This window comes from Megalobrama amblycephala, linkage group LG4 (assembly GCF_018812025.1).
Source record: "Megalobrama amblycephala isolate DHTTF-2021 linkage group LG4, ASM1881202v1, whole genome shotgun sequence".
Taxonomy (NCBI): Eukaryota; Metazoa; Chordata; class Actinopteri; order Cypriniformes; family Xenocyprididae; genus Megalobrama; species Megalobrama amblycephala.
Window position 1 is genome coordinate 19102511 of NC_063047.1, and position 17510 is coordinate 19120020.

General features: G+C 38.8%; 1 protein-coding gene across 1 annotated transcript in view; it reads left to right on the forward strand.

Moving 5' to 3' along the window:
• Nucleotides 1–17300, forward strand: part of LOC125266162 (cytosolic phospholipase A2 gamma-like) — a 35114-nt gene extending 17814 nt beyond the window's left edge. The window contains exons 12-17 of the mRNA XM_048186614.1: nt 8298–8441; nt 12023–12100; nt 12202–12356; nt 15042–15198; nt 15280–16809; nt 17237–17300. Of these exons, the coding sequence (XP_048042571.1) occupies nt 8298–8441; nt 12023–12100; nt 12202–12356; nt 15042–15198; nt 15280–15440 (695 nt within the window). The 3' untranslated portion in view covers nt 15441–16809; nt 17237–17300. The remainder of the gene's footprint in view (nt 1–8297; nt 8442–12022; nt 12101–12201; nt 12357–15041; nt 15199–15279; nt 16810–17236) is intronic.
• The last annotated feature ends 210 nt before the right edge of the window (nt 17301–17510 follow it).

Here is a 17510-nt window from a genome sequence, read left to right on the forward strand (position 1 = left end):
TCATGGGAAAATAGGACTACTGTCAAATAAAAATAAAGAAAATAAGAACAAATAATCAAACTACAAGCAACATTACAAATTACATTACAAATACAATAGAGCAAATATTCAAATAAAATAAACAGTGCTTTGCAGGTTTTTCGGGTATCTAACAGTAGTTTTAAGGTACAGAAAATGGATAAAGTAATCAAATATAAAATAACACTGCATATTATCTTCACTGTTTAAATTAAATAAAGATTAATCATTATTGAAGTTACAGCTATTCAGTCAAGAGCAGTGAGTGATTTCTTTGTCATTTGTTGTTTAATTTAACATTAAAAACACAGGCAGCAGGAATAGTTCCCTTTCGAAAGGGAAACTTGCTCTGCGTTTAACCCTATGAGGGAACTGTCACTTGTGACAGGTGTCCGAATACCAAAGAATCACACCACTCCAATCCTATTGGCCGGCGACAGCCTATGACTCATAGGGCGTGTCTTAACCGAACCAGTAAAAAAAAAAAAACTTTGCACTCAATTGGATAGACCTAAAACCAATCAGAGCAACGCAGTAAGTGACGTATGTTGAACTTGTACTTAAACTTTTGCCGAATCCCGTTGGAAGGACGGCAAACACATCTTTCCCATCGACAAATGCCTTGATTGCGGTTCTTTGTTCGTCTTTTAAAATTAATGCGCTGTCGATTTCTTTTATTACAGACGTGATAGCGGAATCTAAACATCTTACTTCTCCAGCTGCAGCCATCGTTGGTGAAAACCAATTCAACCCAAGCGCTCTTTGATGCGGGGGGTGGTTACGTAACCGCAGATAGCCTGTCCATCATCGATTAAAGCCCGCCCTGGCAATTTGATTGGCTCGGCCTTCTGGGAGCCGAGCATAATTACTCCACAATGGATCGAGTCCAGACCGAACTTCCCGTCCAAAAAATGTTGTGGGCGGGGTTCGGGCTGGCACCCAGGCTGCTGAGGAAGCACTGTTCTGTATGCCATTGTTTTCAACACCGGTAAGTAATTACTCTTTATATGCCTTGCAAACATTCAGGAGAATGTGTTCATCCCTGTCCCAGGTTTGTGACACATGATTTATACGTTTCTGGCGTTTTTTCTGTCTGGAGAGGAGCACGCATAGATGGTGCTTGAGGGCGCCGTCTGTGTTTGTGTCTATTGTTCACTGTGAGCCTCTCTCTGTTGGGACGCTCCGTTCTCGTTTGGCACTCTTCCCGAGGGGAGAGGTGTCTGCATCTGTGCCTGGTGATTCTAGCCCCGTGTGTGCCGGCAATATGGCGGCTGCAGTCATAGGGCTCGCAGGTGAGCTCGCTGGGAAGAATTGTATTCTCTCTCGGCTTCCCCAGGGCTGACGAGGATGAGTGGCTGGATGACGGTGACGTCCGTGTTTGACGTCATCATGTCTGATAGCGAGCGCTCCTCTGGCTGCTGGGTATGTGGAGCTGCTGTGTTTTTGGGACGCACTTTTCGGCGGGCTGCAGCTGCCGTGAGAGCACATTAAGAAAGGGGCCATGCGCGGATGGCTCGACAAACGGTTCCTTTCTATCCATGAATGTCACAGCTCCCGTAGACTTTTCATTCCTTCCTGATCTCTGCGTTTGAGATCGGGAGGGCATGGAAAACCCCCTAGCCATTCAGATTTGGATCTGAGCCAGACAGACGGGAGGAGGAAGAAGCGAGAGTGAGATGGGTGATAGATCCCCCAGCTATTTAAAGGGCAGTTTATGTCTACCCTCTCCTCTTCTTCTTTCACCTCCTCTCTCTCTCTCTCTCTCTCTCTCTCTCTCTCTCTCTCTCTCTATATATATATATATATATATATATATATATATATATACATATATATATTGTATATGTATTTATACGCATATACAGGGTTGACATTAACACCCGCCAACCCGGGTAGATTTCAGCTGTGGCGGGTAAGACAGCCACTCCCACTAGCCACTTTGGCGGGTTGAATATAATTTCAGCCTACAGCCAAATGAAAGGTAGCCAAGCTCTTCGTATCACAAAATTACAATTCAATCACAATTCTCTATCGATTAACTTGCAGTGAAGGCGGATAGGCGGAATTGCGCTGAATGACACAACAGAAGCGCTCTCTCGCGTGCGCACTCAGTTTTCCTTGCGCCTGAATAGTCAAATATCCGCACACACGGATGTCAAAATGCCCATCGTGTGGAGTATCTTGCGTGGATATAGTCGGTTATGACTTAAGTGGACGTAAACAGGTGGGTAAAAAACTGAATATTTGTCAGTATATTACGTACATGCATTCAGCAGCCCCCAAATAAATACCTGTCTGTCATTAATGTTATTTAACATCTTTTGTGATTAAATGTATACATGTTAAATAAACCTATGTATCTGAAAAAAGATTTTTTAAATTACTATTTGTAATTTGCTTTGTTCTTTTTATATAGCCAAACAAAATAACTGTACATACCAGCTGATATACAATGTAGTCTTGATTTTGGTGGTCAATCTTTATTTGAAAGTTTAAAAGGGTTTGAAATCTTGTAAATCAAGTAAAATGACTCAAAATCAAGCAATTTAAGCATGCCAAAGTCAACTTTAATCATATAAAATGTAACTTTCCCAACAGCAAAATTGTGGCCAGTGAAAATGTTGAGTGGCTAGTAACTTTGGAAAACCACTAGCCACAGTGGCTGGTGAGCAAAAAAGTTAATGTCAAGCCCTGTGCATATATATATATATATATATATATATATATATATATATATATATATTTTTTTTTTTTTTTATTTTTTTTTTTTTTTATTTTTTTACATCATGCTCAGATACTTCTTATGGTCAGACTGATGGCTGGGCCCATAGTAATTATTTCTGTCGGCCCGCTTTTTTGGTTTGATAGCGAGAGAATATTTTAGGCTTAAAAGAACCCTAGATTCTCTCCTTTTTCATGTAAAAGGGAGTATTAGGCTCTTCGGTCTTTTAGCCGCAGGAAGATGAGATGGGTCTATATTTTATGTTTTTAAAATAAGACCTTGTTTTCCTGTATAGTTTTCTGAGCATATAGTTTATCAGGAGGCTGGCCCATCTCGAGCTGAGGCTCTGAGACAGGGCCAGAGGTCCAGTATGGCCGCTCAGGCACCTCCTCTATTCAGAGCAGCGCAGAGATGGCTGGACTCGAGGAGGAAGATGCAGGTTTGAGGAGGTGATCGATCACATACACCAATAGCGTCTGTGATTGATTCCCTCTCGTTGCAGGGGCAACTTTGCATTTGCCCTCGCCCCTTCTTCCTCCGCCTCCTGAGTTTGAGTTTCTCTACTTGCTCAGGTGCTTCTTTTACAGTTAGGCTGACGGCTGGGCCTTTGATAATATTTTTTCTAAAGGCCGCCCTCTGGCTTGATAGTGAAAGTGCTTTTTTATGTTTATAAAAAGTGTAGACCTTGTTTTTCCTGTATAGCTTTCCTGAGCATGTAGTCAGTAAAGTTAGAAGGGGTCTGTTGGGCAAAATAACTGTAGCATTAGGTTGGCTAGTTTTCAAAACATGCAGGCTGCTATTTTGTATCTCCTATGTTAGAGTAGCTTCTCAGCTAATACTTTAGTTTTGTTTGAGTTAGCACTCGTCACTTCAGTTGTTTGTGTGCAGGTCGGCTTTATCGGCCGCCTGACACTGTTTGCTTGAGGTGCTTCATTTTCTCCTCATATTTGAGGGATTCAAATGTAGACCAAGCTTTGCTTGGCCCAGTAGGCCTTAGCTAGCGGCTAGGGTAGAGCTAGGTTTAGGTGTTTGTTTGTTACATCACCCTTGTTATTACTATCCCTGTGAGGTTGTATAGTTCCTAGTTCTGGCCTCCTCCTGAGGGAGTATATGCCCATTTCCCCTTTGATGTGAAAATGTAGGTGCTATGGCTGAGGTTAACAGCTAAGGTTATAGGCTGTTATTAGCCTCCCTGGTGCTGTTTTTCCCAGGTGGTAGGCCCTTATCTTCGAGAAGATGAGTTATGCAGTGCTGCTAGGCCCCACTTTTTAGAACTTTTGTCATGCTTATAATGTCTTCACATGAGCCCCTTGAATTATATTCAAGTTTGAGATTACAATGGTAAATCTTTTAGCTTTCGTTCTCTAGGGTTCATTACAGATCTCAGATCTGTTTCGTGAAACATTTATCCTGTTTGGATGGCATGTATTACAAAGCATTTGCGTTTGCTTTGAGGTTCTAAGCTTTAGCCCTACATACATATGTGAGCTTACTCTAGTGCTGCCACAGGTTAACGCCTGTTTCTGTGATAGCAGGCTGTGATTAGCCTCTATCTATGAACGTGGTGTTTTGTTGTACTCCCCGGATAGGGTTTGTGTTTCACTGAGTGCATCACCTGTTGGATTGCACACTCAGGTTGAGTGTAGAGAGTCTTATTCTGGTAGAATAGTATGATCTCTGTTAGCTCCCAGTCGATCATGACCACAGCAGCTGTTTTGCATTTGCTGTTAGATTGTTGGCTCTTTATTGTAGCCTCTTTCTTAATACAGCTTGTTTTTCAGGCAATGTTGGTTTACGATCATGAGTTTGCTCACGTATTTTAGCACTGCCTCAGGCTTATGCTCACGTTGTTTGAAGTGGTAGGCCTTCCTTAGACCGTGATAGCATATTTATGTGTACTGGGTACATTGCCTGTTGGAATGTGTAGGCTTAAGCTCAGGTTGTGTAGCTAGTTACCCACAGTTATCGTGTAGGGTCTAGAGCTGGTCCCCTTTGAGCTTGGGCCCTGTTATGACCACGGGCTGGTGCCACGTGGTTCTAAAAGTAGTAGGCTCTGCTAGGCCTCCTTTTTATTTTCATGGTGGCCCATCTGGGTTGGTTATATTTAGACTCTTCCATGGTTGAGTCTTGCTTTCTGACTCACACCGCCATTGGCCACGACCGCTTCTGTTAGAGTAGGCCCTAGGTCAGGCCTCTCATAGAGTTCTGTGGCGCAGTGTGTACTCATTTTATTTAAGTCTTCAAGTACTTGGCCTACTGGCTGGTTTTGGTCATGTAGCTACCACTGGCTGATGCCATGTGTTCATGGAGGTGGAAGCTTGCATTTTGGCACAGTTTTTGTGTTGGCTTCTATGTGACTCATCATCATGGATGGGTCGCGATTGCCACTAGCTGACGCCACGTGTTTACAAGTTGTAGGCCTTTTCAGGCCTCCTATGTATCATGCTGGAGCTTGGCTTTGTACTCCTCTTGCTTAGAGAGTAAAAGGTGCTTTTACTGAGTACATTTTCTGAGTGGCTTGCCTCTCAAGGTGAGGTCTTGCATTAAACCAACTGTTCGTTTGGGTTTATGCATTTTCTTCCTTGAGCATGGTCTCCTTTAGCTCTAGTTGAGCTAAGTAGTTACCTTGTTTTTTACTCGGTTCTATTTTGCTCCTAGAACTTTAGTGGCTAGCTGACAATGTGTGTGACAGGTACTCCTCTTGCTTAAAGAGTAAAAGGTTCTTTACCGAGTACACTGCTCATTGGATTGTGTTGGACGGACTGTTTCGTGGGCACTCACGGTACTTAATTACTTGGTTGGTCATGCTTCCAGCATGCTATGTTTCAGGTGCATGGCCTTACGGGCCACCCTGGAATACCACCATATGTGTTAAGTTTCTGTGGAATGTTTAGTTAATTTGTAAGAACTTTAGTTATGTTGTAGGCCCTTTTTCCAGCATCCATGACTATGTGCCTACAGTATGGTCTGTCTGTTAGGTTGAGCTTCGTAGTCCCCTTTGGGTTGACTGTGTAATTGTGCTTAACTCCCTAAGCTGGTCGTTGGTTGTAGACTTCCATGAAATATCCCGTTGAGACTGGCCCTTAGGCTGGTTTGTGCTCCCCTTACCAGGGTTTTTCTAGCACACAGCCTCCTCAGTGCTTTTATCAGACACTGAGTAGATCCTAGGATGAGCGGATTGTACTCCCCTCAATACGAGGGTTTATAGCGCTTAGGGATGCTGTCCGTCCCGTCTGCATGTGGGTTTGAGTTGCTCACTGCTTTATCGCAGTCGCTCTTACTTGCTCTCTTCTCTGAAGAATGCGCTTTGGAGATTCTGTGTATCAGCCAGGGCTGGCCCAGACTATGTTTGACTTTCGCTAGATTAGCCTCCTTGGTGGCGCTGAGGGTGATTTTTCCCCTCTAGTGACTGGCCGGGGTTCCTTTCGGTTTCCTGGCCACATTCCCTTTAAGGGACCACTTTCCATGGAATGCTGGTCCCAGATGCCTTGAGTAGCCTTGGAAGGCTTTCTGTGGAAGGCCTCTTTTAGGCTCAGCTTGGGCTGTTGGCCATAGGGAATGCTGTCACTGACAGCCTTGCGTGACCCCAGGGGGAGTTGCTCCCGGCTTTTCTCTGGAACTGTCTAGTCATTTGGCATGCACTCTCCTTTAGCATGGCTGCGTGGGTATATTGTTCCCCATAGCAGTAAACGCAGAGCGAGTTCCCTTTCGAAAGGGAATGTCTCAGGTTACGTATATAACCATGGTTCCCTGAGAACAGGGAATGAGACTCTGTGCTTCCATGCCATGCTTCGGGCTGCCTGCTGAACAGTCCCTCAAGATGAGTAGGTGTCGACTGCTTCCTCAGGCGCTCCCTTTATACTCCCGGGTTCGTGCTATGATGACGTCATAGGTCGCCGGCCAATAGGATTGGAGTGGTGTGATTCTTTGGCATTCGGACACCTGTCACGAGTGACGGTTCCCCATAGCGGTAAATGCAGAGTCTCGTTCCCTGTTCTCAGGGAATCATGGTTACATACGTAACCTGAGACTTTTTTTTTTTCCCTTTAAGACATGCACGATCCAGTATATACTGTTACACATGCGTTCTCGACTATTAGACGTTCACTTAAAGGTGCTAAAGAGGATGTTTTGTTTTATACATTTTTGCAATATTACTTGAAACTGTCTTTACTAACTGATAAAAGACTATTTATTAGGTGTACTGAAAGGAATAATATTAATATACATCATCTGTGCTCGAGGTAGGGCCTTAAAAACATCAGCCAATCATTTACGCGATCATCGCGTAAACGATTGGCCCTCTGGCTTGTCAATCACTGCCATGACGTTCCTTGTGAAAGACGTGCGCGGATTGGCCCTCTGGCTTGTCAATCACTGCCGTAACGTTCCTTGTGAGAGACGAGCGCGGCTGCGCTCTCCAGTAACTTTCCACACTCCACAGGTGCTGCATGCAATGTTTTTGTCAGGAGACAGGAATAACAACTGAAGATTATGAGTTACCTGCGGTGAGTCTGACATAATGAATCCAAAAAACACGACACAGTGAATGCCGGTGGTAAAGACTCGTGTTTCAATACTCGTGCACGAGTTTTGGGAGGCGTTCCTTTGAAATGAGCTGTGAAGGAGGGGGTTGTTCTTACGCATGCGCTCATTTCAAAAACTCAGTAACAGTCTTTGGATTCTCAGTCGACGAAAAAATCCTCTCTATCACCTTTAAGACATAACAGACTATATTTGCTAGGATACTCGCCAAGACGGGCATGTTGACATCATTTTTGTATGAATTTGTACGCTGAAGCGCAAGACTTGAAAGAGACTTGAAGACTTGGGCGCTGTCTGAAATAAGCATAATTTTCTCACAGCGCGCGCAAGTTCTCTTTCGCGTCTTGATCTTGAATGTTTAAATTGGCAAGGCGTAAGAGTTTAGTTTAAATAATAGCAACGTGTGCTGTTCAGGTCTCACCTGCGCTCGCGCGCCATCAACACCCGGGTGATGACGGCTTAAATGACTGGACATTAGAGCATTCGGCACTCGAAGTGAACAAAGTTTACAAAGAGTGACTGTTTTGTCCACGCTTTTGATTATCGTTGTTGTAACGTTTTCTGCATCCATCGACTGAAACATACATTATCTGAACTCTGTCTGTCTGTTTTCCACGTTGCTATTTTAAACAAACCATATTAACCAATAGATGCATCGTCATTCGGGATGGACCGTGGTGCAAGTGCATGCCGAACCGTAAGTGGAGAACGGTACGGTTCGATTTTTTTTTACCAAGAGCTGTTGCACCCCTAGTATGTATGTCTCTCACAGTCTTATATTCCCATAAAATTAAATATGCCATCTACTGTGCATAGTTATCACATTATATGGGGTAAATTGCTACTTTACCCCATGTTTATTGACACTGATTTAAGAAGAATACCTTTTATTTTTTGAAATATGAAATACTATTTCGATTAAAATTAATTTTTTGTAAATTATGTTTGTTACACAAACTGGAATTATATGTTGTCAGATAAGAAGAACTCAGTAATGTTCTATTTTACACAGATCTCGCTGAAGGCAAAGGTCAGCTGATTTTTCCAGTGGGCAAACTGGATCTTGGTGATAAAGAAGCTGCAAAACTGTATATGGAGCGTTACACCATGGATGTTTCCAAATATTTGAGTCTTTGGTTCAAATTCTGGCCATTTGGTAGGTTGAACTGATATATAGAATACAGTGTACTTCACTTTTAATTTTTAAGCCAGATTAATGCATGAAGCACTTTACTCAACCAAACATTTTCATATTTTAAACAGCCATAACTGAGCTTCCAGTTTGAACCAGTGTGATTTCATTCCTAATGTCCAAACTTTCTCATACTAGAACTCTAGAAAGGGATAATTTATCTTGAGAACAAATTTTTAGTGAAATATGAGGAGAAAAACCTGCATTTGTTCTCTTTTAGTAAACATTTTTGTTTTCCTTGTCATGTTATTAGATTGAGAATGGCTACTTGTTAATTTCATTGCATCATTGCATGTCAGGGATTTTCCTGGGTCAGAAATAGTCTTCAGTGGTGGTGGACGGACACGATCATCCACACACACACACACACACACACACACACACACACACACACACAGTACAAAGTACCCTAACCTTGTGAACTGCGAGCCAAGTACTGACAATAAATACAAAATAAATGCAAAAAAAAAAAAAAAAAACTTCAAAATCCTATTTATTCATTAAATACAAAATAATCACTGTCAGGACAGATCATAGTATCAAAGAACAAAGTAACACATCACACATTAAAGGGTTCGTTCACCCAAAAATCAAATTTCTGTCATTAATTACTCACCCTCATCTCGTTCCACACCTGTAAGACCTTTGTTCATCTTTAGAACTCAAATTAAGATATTTTTGATGAAATCAGAGGATATCTGATCCACACATAGGCAGCAACATCATTGCACCTTTTTACGTCCAGAAAGGTAGTTGAAAACATGGTTAAAATAGTCAATATGACTGCAGTGGGTCAACCTTAATGTTATGAAGCAACGAGAATACTTTTTGTGCACAAAAACAAAACAAAAATAATTATTTTATTCAACAATTTGAGTCATTGTCATTCATAGTGAACTCAGTGCAGGCTTCCTTGTTTATGTCCGAACGCTGACTCAGGGTGTACTCACACTAGGCACTCTGAACCGTGCCCGAGTGCGTTTGACCCCCAAAGCCTGGTTCGCTTGACAAATGTGATCGCTTCATTCCGTGCCTGGGCACGGTTTGTTTAGCCGTCCCTGGCCCTCTTGGAAGAGGTGAGCCAGAGCACGGTTTGGTTGGGCTCAAGCGAAGTTCACATGCAGTGTGAGCGCTAACTGTGCCTGAGCACGGCAACAGCTACTACTTTGTGTGCTCCCAAGAATCAATTAGTCTAGTCTGTTTTCAGTTGATGAATGAGCAGAATATGTAGCGCCTCCCATCCAATAAATCACAATAATCTTTGTGCTTTGTTACTTTTGATATGAAGCAAAGTCTCAGATTTCAAATGACGTCCATCTTATTATGAGATTCAAAACATAATTACCGTTTTGGTGCTGTTTAATGTGACGTGACAGATTGCTTTAGCTTTAGAAGCGGCAGCACGAGCGCATGTGGACATCCTCTCCACCGCTTTAATATCAGTTCCAGCGCGAAATAAAAACGAATAAACATCTGAAGGTATGTTAAAAGATACAGTACAACTTACCAAAATCCATATCATGTCTCGTGTAATCGCTCAATCGGTGTTTCAACCTCAGAAATATGTCAATAAAACAGCTTGTAAACAATGTCACATAACGTCACATTGCAGAAAAACATATTCAGTGACCATAAACTCATTAGTCAACTAGAAAATGAACTCTAGAAAGCAGCATTCTGATAAATATAGCTATGCACTGTTACGTATTCATTATAATGTTCTTCAATATTTAATGCATGTTTGAATAAATCAGTTATGACAGCCGCAATTTAAATGTTTATATTTCAAAAAAATGAATGTAATTCTAAACGTTCTTTATAATAAAAACATCATTGAGTGTAATTTAAGTCTTTGTATATAAATAAGTTAATTTAACCTTCAATATTATTATAGTAGTACCAACTGACTCACATGTGTAGTTTACAGCATTAATTGAGATTTTTTTTCCTCTAGAAAATTTGCCATGTACTGTAACTGAAATACTTCATTCAGAATAATCAATATCAAATCGAAATTGTAATCGAATCGCAAGCATGTGAATAATAATCGAATCGAATTGTGAAAATTGTGTCAATACCCAGCCCTAGATCAGATACCCTCAAATTTCATCAAAAATATCTTAATTTGAGTTCTGAAGATGAACGAAGGTCTTACAGGTGTGGAACAACATGAGGGTGAGTAATTAAAGATAGCATTTTCATTTTTGGGTGAACTAAACCTTTAAATAGAAAAAGTTTGTTATAATGTATTAAATCTATTACATTGCATTTACACTCCAGGACTTGATGCACAGATCATATGACATGCAGTATCAGATTGTTTGCAATTGTCAGTAATTGTCATCCATTGCTATGGTCATCACTGTCAATCGCATTCAATCACGCATATAAATACGGTTGTCAATCCAGAAACTTTTGCAATGTGTAGTTAGCAGCATGAGAAATATATATTAGCTATATACAAAAAACAAACAAGATTGCTGCCATTATAATCACTCAAGCTGTCAATTACAATGCAAGGTACACAAAGCTGCACTCTTGTGAAAACTCCCTTTATTATCAACAAAGCTGTCTATTCTGTGCAATAAAGCTCTTATTGACATCGTGTTTATACTTTGTTGTTTATAATGAAAGGATTCGCGAGCACACAGAACTCGCTCTGAACAAACACTCCACCGTTTTGAGCGGTGAGTGGATTCTGACTAACTTAAACATCTGATTGGCTGTTGCATTTACTCGCTCAAGAGATATGTCTGTGATTGGCAACAAAGCTTAACGCTGCTAATATACTTTGTAAATAGAAACTTGTAAGAAAAAAAGGTGAGGACGTTGAAGATCTCAAAGATGAAGTTTATTGCAGCATAGCAGTGACAAAATACATGAAGCTCCTTGGGTTCACCGGCGTCAGAATGAACCCCGAACATCCAAATTTCAAACCTTTTATCCTTTTACAGTTTACCACTCCTAGTGTAAATTAAGTTGCTCATCTTGTAAAAGCTGTGGTCTGTATTTTAATGAAGTTGAAACCCTTCATTGTCTGAGATGGTTCTTGGTGTCCCAGACCCATTCCCATTCTACAATTGATGACCATTTGCTCAGGATGTGATCTACCCAAATGGTGCAGAAACAATGTAACTGTTGACTTGTTTCTTCTCTATGGATTTTTAAGCCATTTTAGGGATGAGCTCATTCTAAAATATACTTTGGAGTGGAATCCAGGTTGAGGAAGACTAATTTCTTACAAAACCTTTGATGTTCTTCACAGAAAGCTTACACAAACACTCACTTGGGCATCAGTAAAGGAATCATCAGACTTGATTCATTTTGCTATTTCTTTAGAAAATCAGCTATGTAGTTCTTTAAAGCTATGACAAAAACAAAACACTCATCTGAAGAACCTATAATGAAACATCAGTAACTTTTTGAATCTTCAAAGAGACTTATAGTCAAGAACCCTATATGGGCAAAGGCTGTCCTAAGAACCATTTAGGAAACCCAAGAACCACTGAAGAAACTTTAATTTGAAGAATGTGTTTGTTGTACAGATCTTTGCTTGAGCATTATTAGATGCATGGCTCAGTGGATTTGGGGCAGGAAGTATAACTTTCTCCACAACATGACAGGTGAGCAGAGACTTGCTGATAACTGGCAATTCAGTGTGAATAATAAACGTGACTCAATGTGACTCATTTCACACTGTGATCTCTCACTCAAATACTGTCAGATGAACGCGTGCCTGCTCCTCTACTGGAAAGTGAGACGAGAGACTTTGAAGACGCTGGACTGCTGCTCAACTCACCCTACTTCTCAGTGCTGAGAAAAGAGAGAAACATTGACCTCATCATTTCCCTGGATTTCAGTGATGGTGATCCTTTCATGGTATTAAATATAATTCTATAATTTAATAATACACACATACACTCTTAAAAAAAAAGGTGCCAGGAAGAACCAAAAAGGGGGTTTCACTGCGATGCCATAGAAGAACCTTTTTTGGTTCCCTAAAGAACCGTTTTGTGAAAGGTTCTTTAAAGAACCATTTTTTCTTGGTGCCATAAAGAACCTTTTCTGGTACTACAAAGAACTCTTTTAAAGGTTCTACAAAGAACCACTGATGAAAAGGTTCTTTATGGCCCCATTTCTTCTAGATCAATACCCTCACATTTATCATACTATAAATGTTCTTTAATAGTTCATATAATAGTTCATAAAATAATTTCAAACATTAGAAGTAAATCCAATAATAACAACACTTGACAAAATACAGTATATGATTAAAAAATTTATTGCTTTTACATTATACATCATTGCAGTATACATCATACCTTGATACGGTGTTTGTGCGTTTAATAGGGGTGTGCACAAGTACTGGAGTATTAAGACTTGACACTGTCTGAGACTCGATCACTGCAATCATCTTTTTAATGTATGATCGTCAACGTCAAGTCTGAGTACTCAATGGTCACAGTGAATTTAAAAATATATATATATATATACACTATAGTGTGTAATACAGTGAATACAACGTGTTAAAGGATTAGTTCACTTTCAAATTAAAATTTCCTGATAATTTACTAACCTCCATGTCATCCAAGATGTTCATGTCCTTCTCTCTTCAGTCGAAAAGAAATTAAGGTTTTAGATGAAAACATTCCAGGATTTTTCTCCATATATAGTGGACTTCAATGGCCTCCAAATGGTTGAAGGTCAAAATTACAGTTTCATTGCAGCTTCAAAGCATTCTACGGGATCCCAGACAAGAAATAAGGGTCTTATCTAGAGAAACCATCGCTCATTTTAAAAAAAAAAATGTTTTTATACATTTTAACCTTAAATGCTCATCTTGAACTAGCTCTCTTCTTCTTCTCTATTAGAATTCTGGGGTATTACTGCCCTCCTCAGGTCAAAGTTTGAACTAAATTGTCATATACAATATGCTAGTGCAAGTATATAACAATTAGTTCAAACTTTGACCTGTGGAGGGCAGTAATACACTTAGCAGTGTCTATACTACTGGAATTCTAATAGAGAAGAAGAAGAGAGCTAGTTCAAGATGAGCATTTATGGCTAAAATGCATACAATTTTAATTTTTTCTTAAGAAAATAAGTGATGGTTTCACTAGATAAGACCCTTATTTCTCGTCTGGGATCGTGTAGAAAGCTTTGAAGCTGCAATGACACTGTAATTTTGGAGGCCACTGAAGTCCACTATATGGAGAAAAATCCTGCAATGTTTTCATCAAAAACCTTAATTTCTTTTCAACTGAAGAGAGAAGGTCATGGAGATCTTGGATGACATGGGGTGAGTAATTATCAGGAAATTTTAATTTGAAGTGAACTAATCTAATGTCAGTACCCCTCTCATCCACTACTATCCTGTGGAAACCACCACTGGTGGTTTAAACACTTCCCGTTTTCACAGTCCTTCTGATAAATGATTGGGGCTGGGTAGGATCCTGTAACAAAAAAAAAAAGAAAGAAAAAGAAAATGTAATTAGTTTCTCAATTTTCATAGTTTTAGCACAAGTATAATGATGTGACATGACAAAAAAAGAAAAGAAAAAAACTGAACAGCAGTAAGAAGAGAAACAAAATCAATGCAAGTCAAAGTGCAATCTTGCAAATTCATCCATCCATTCACTCTCCAAACCACTTTTTGTCACGGAGTCGCAGCCATCTCAGACCACAATCAGCAGCGCACGCCCGTTATAAACACGTCACGCAGCACTTAAATAAGCTTCTTGAATTAAAACACTACATAAACAATTTAAAATGTCATTAAATTATATTGCATTATATTACATTATTATTCAATCGCGAATTTGAAACTCATTTTGTAGTTCTACGAACTATTCATTTAGGCAAGGCAAACCCTTTACAAAGGGTTTAAAACAAATTTTAAAACATTACTGCAGAATTTTTTTACTAAACTTTGCTTTTTGTTAAATAATAAATTAATGAACTACGCCTTCAAACTATATTTTCAAAGATTTTCAGTGAGCCTTTATATTGCATTATTTATAGTTTTTCACTTTCCTGAATAATAATAATAATAATAATAATGATAGCCTATATATATATATATATATACACACACACACACACACACACACACAACATGAGACTGTTGAGTGTGAAGAACCATAGTCTAAAGAACCTTTCTGTACTACAAAGAACCTTTTGTGCAATGGAAAGGTTCTTTGGATAGTAAAGGTTCTTCATGGAACCATATACCCTGCCAAAGAACCATTTAAGAACCTTTATTTTTAAGAGTGTACTCTCATATAAGGTAATTTAAAGGAATAATTCCCTTAGAAATGGAAATTCAGTCATAATTTACTAACCCTTGTGTTGTTCCAAACCCTTCACAAAATCTTGCTAAAACCATTTAAATATGTTTAAAAATTAACCATCTTAACACTGTATAGAGAAAGAAAATCTAATACATGGAGAGAGCTCTTCAGAAGCAAGTTTTCAGCTGACACATTAGTACATTTCCATTTTTAATAAAAGTTGCAATGCTTTTAAAGGTTATGCTGCTATGCTTAATAGTGATTTTCACTACAGACAGTGAGGGAAGCTGCTGTGATGTGCAGGGAACAAAACATCCCTTTCCCTGAAGTCATCATACCCCCTGGGGACTTGAAGGACTTCTATGTGTTCAAAGGCCATAACGTTCCAACTGTGATCCACATCCCGCTCTTTAATGTGGTCAACTGTGGAGGCAAGTTAAAATCTTAAAATGTCCTGAATAAAACTGAAATATCAACTGTGTTCTGATTTAAATGTGTCATTGTTTCTTCAGACAAAATTAAGGAGTGGAGGAGCAAATACAAGACTTTTACCACTTGTCCTTACAGTGCTGAGATGATCACTGATCTTATGAAGGTCGCTGGAAAAAACATCACAAACAATAAAGCAAAAGTGGTGAAAGAGATTCGTGAGATCATTGAGAAAAAAGCTTAACACTGCGTCAATTAATACACAACTAATGACAATCTAAATAGAGACTAAACTGATCTTTATATAGTTGATTTAACAATAAATGGTGTTTCGTTTCTTTTTCTATGTCTTAACATTGATCAGCAATATTACCCTCTCTGCAAAATGTGATTTGTGTGCCATTATAAGAGCATCAGAGATTGATAAAGTTTGTGCTTCATTTCTGTTTAATGTTAAATATGTTTCTGCATGTTTCAATCTGTTTCTTCATGACTGACCTTCATTAAGCAATAAATATCTGATCATTAATAATCAAATCAGCAATATCAGACTGGATTGCATATATGATAACAGTTATTGCAGATGAAAAATATAGCCTATCTATTTAACAAATATTGCACTCTTTCCTGTTTCTGTTCCAATTAATTAATAAAGGGCTCTTGATAAATAAGGTTTTGTCCTGGTCATTTGATATATAGCAAATAGCGCAAATGCTCATTATTACAAAACTGATAGCTGTGTTCCTGGATGCTGATTGGTCAATAATTTTTTTTTTCTAGGATTCTAGCAACCCAGTCTCCTGCTACTGCGTATCTATGCTACGAGTTTGCATTTTCATTCGGCGTAGTATTTATACGCCAAAGTCACATTTGGCGTATATATGGTACGCAAAACCCTCCCGTTAAACTTCCATTGATGGAAAATGCGTATGTATTGCACGCTGAAATTTGTCATCATCATCGTCCTGCCCCTTCAGTCGAACGAAGATTCACGATTTCATCTCGTGCAGGTGCCGAAGCAGCATAAGCAGAAATGTTGATTTAGAATACTTATTTATAATACTTATTTAGAATTTTTTAATAGAAACTTATTGTATATAACTTACTCATCATCTCTAGCGGGGACGAATGTTCATACTACATCTATTACGCACTGAGGATCATAATAGGGGATTGTTTTTACAGTTTAATTATAAACAATCCCGACGGGGAAAGAAAAATTAATTAATTAAATTCATTAATTCAATGTGAATAATTTATGCTAGTTATAGTAACGTTAGTTATATGTCTGCTTTATTTAATCTGCTCTGTTTTTTGTTTTTTTTTAATCTTACACGCATTTTTGTTTCTTTGTTTGTGATTGTATTTGTAATGGCAAAAGTATTAACAAACAAACAATAAATAAATAAATATAAAAAGTGCATTGCCCTGATGTTTAGTCCTTCGCTGTTTCAGGAGCCACCCACTCCCGCTTAGAATCCAATCAAATGTTTAAACATTTTTTAGCGCCATCATCAATATCCCGCCCCCTCATTGTACGGTGCTCAAGTTCATGTTCACCTCGTGCATCATCATCATCATAATTAAAATTCGTCCATCATCAGAATACCAAAGTAAGTAATTAGCAAATACCTATATTTATATATATAAGCAAAAAGTATCAGTTCTTGATAACTCAAATTATTGTAAATACAATTAATCAAACTTTATTTTCTTAAGTGAGCATGCACATGTCGGCCTACAATTGTCAGGCGGGTAATATCAGTTTAAAATCATTTCTCATTAAATGTTTTAGGGATCTAATTTAGCGAGGGTGAGCTGTGCGCAACGATTACTTTTTATTGATGCATCATATGTTTTTTGGTGACGTTATGATGAGATCACACCCTATGGATCACACACTACTAATTGTCCATGGCAGGCATTACGTGTAGATCACAGATGTGTGGATTAATCAATTCACTGTAAACCTGACTTAGCCCACTTTTTTTTTCTTTTCTTTTTTTGTAATTTTCCCCAATTTTACATTTGTTCAAGCAGAATGTCCACAGGCTCTTTAGAAGCAGCACTTGTTCTTGGAGATGTGTTTCTTGATCAGATACAGGTAACTTTAGAAATTGTATCTTAAATTTTTTATTTTGACTTCTTTTTCTCTGTCAAATAATTTTAAAGAAAACTACAAATGAATAGTTATATAGGCTAATATATTATTCTTGTAAGGCAAGTATAAACTACTTTAAAACCTGTTAAATATACTATTTGCAATTTAGAAAGAAGAAAAAAAGAAAGCCAAGAGGTCTAAGCCACATCCTAC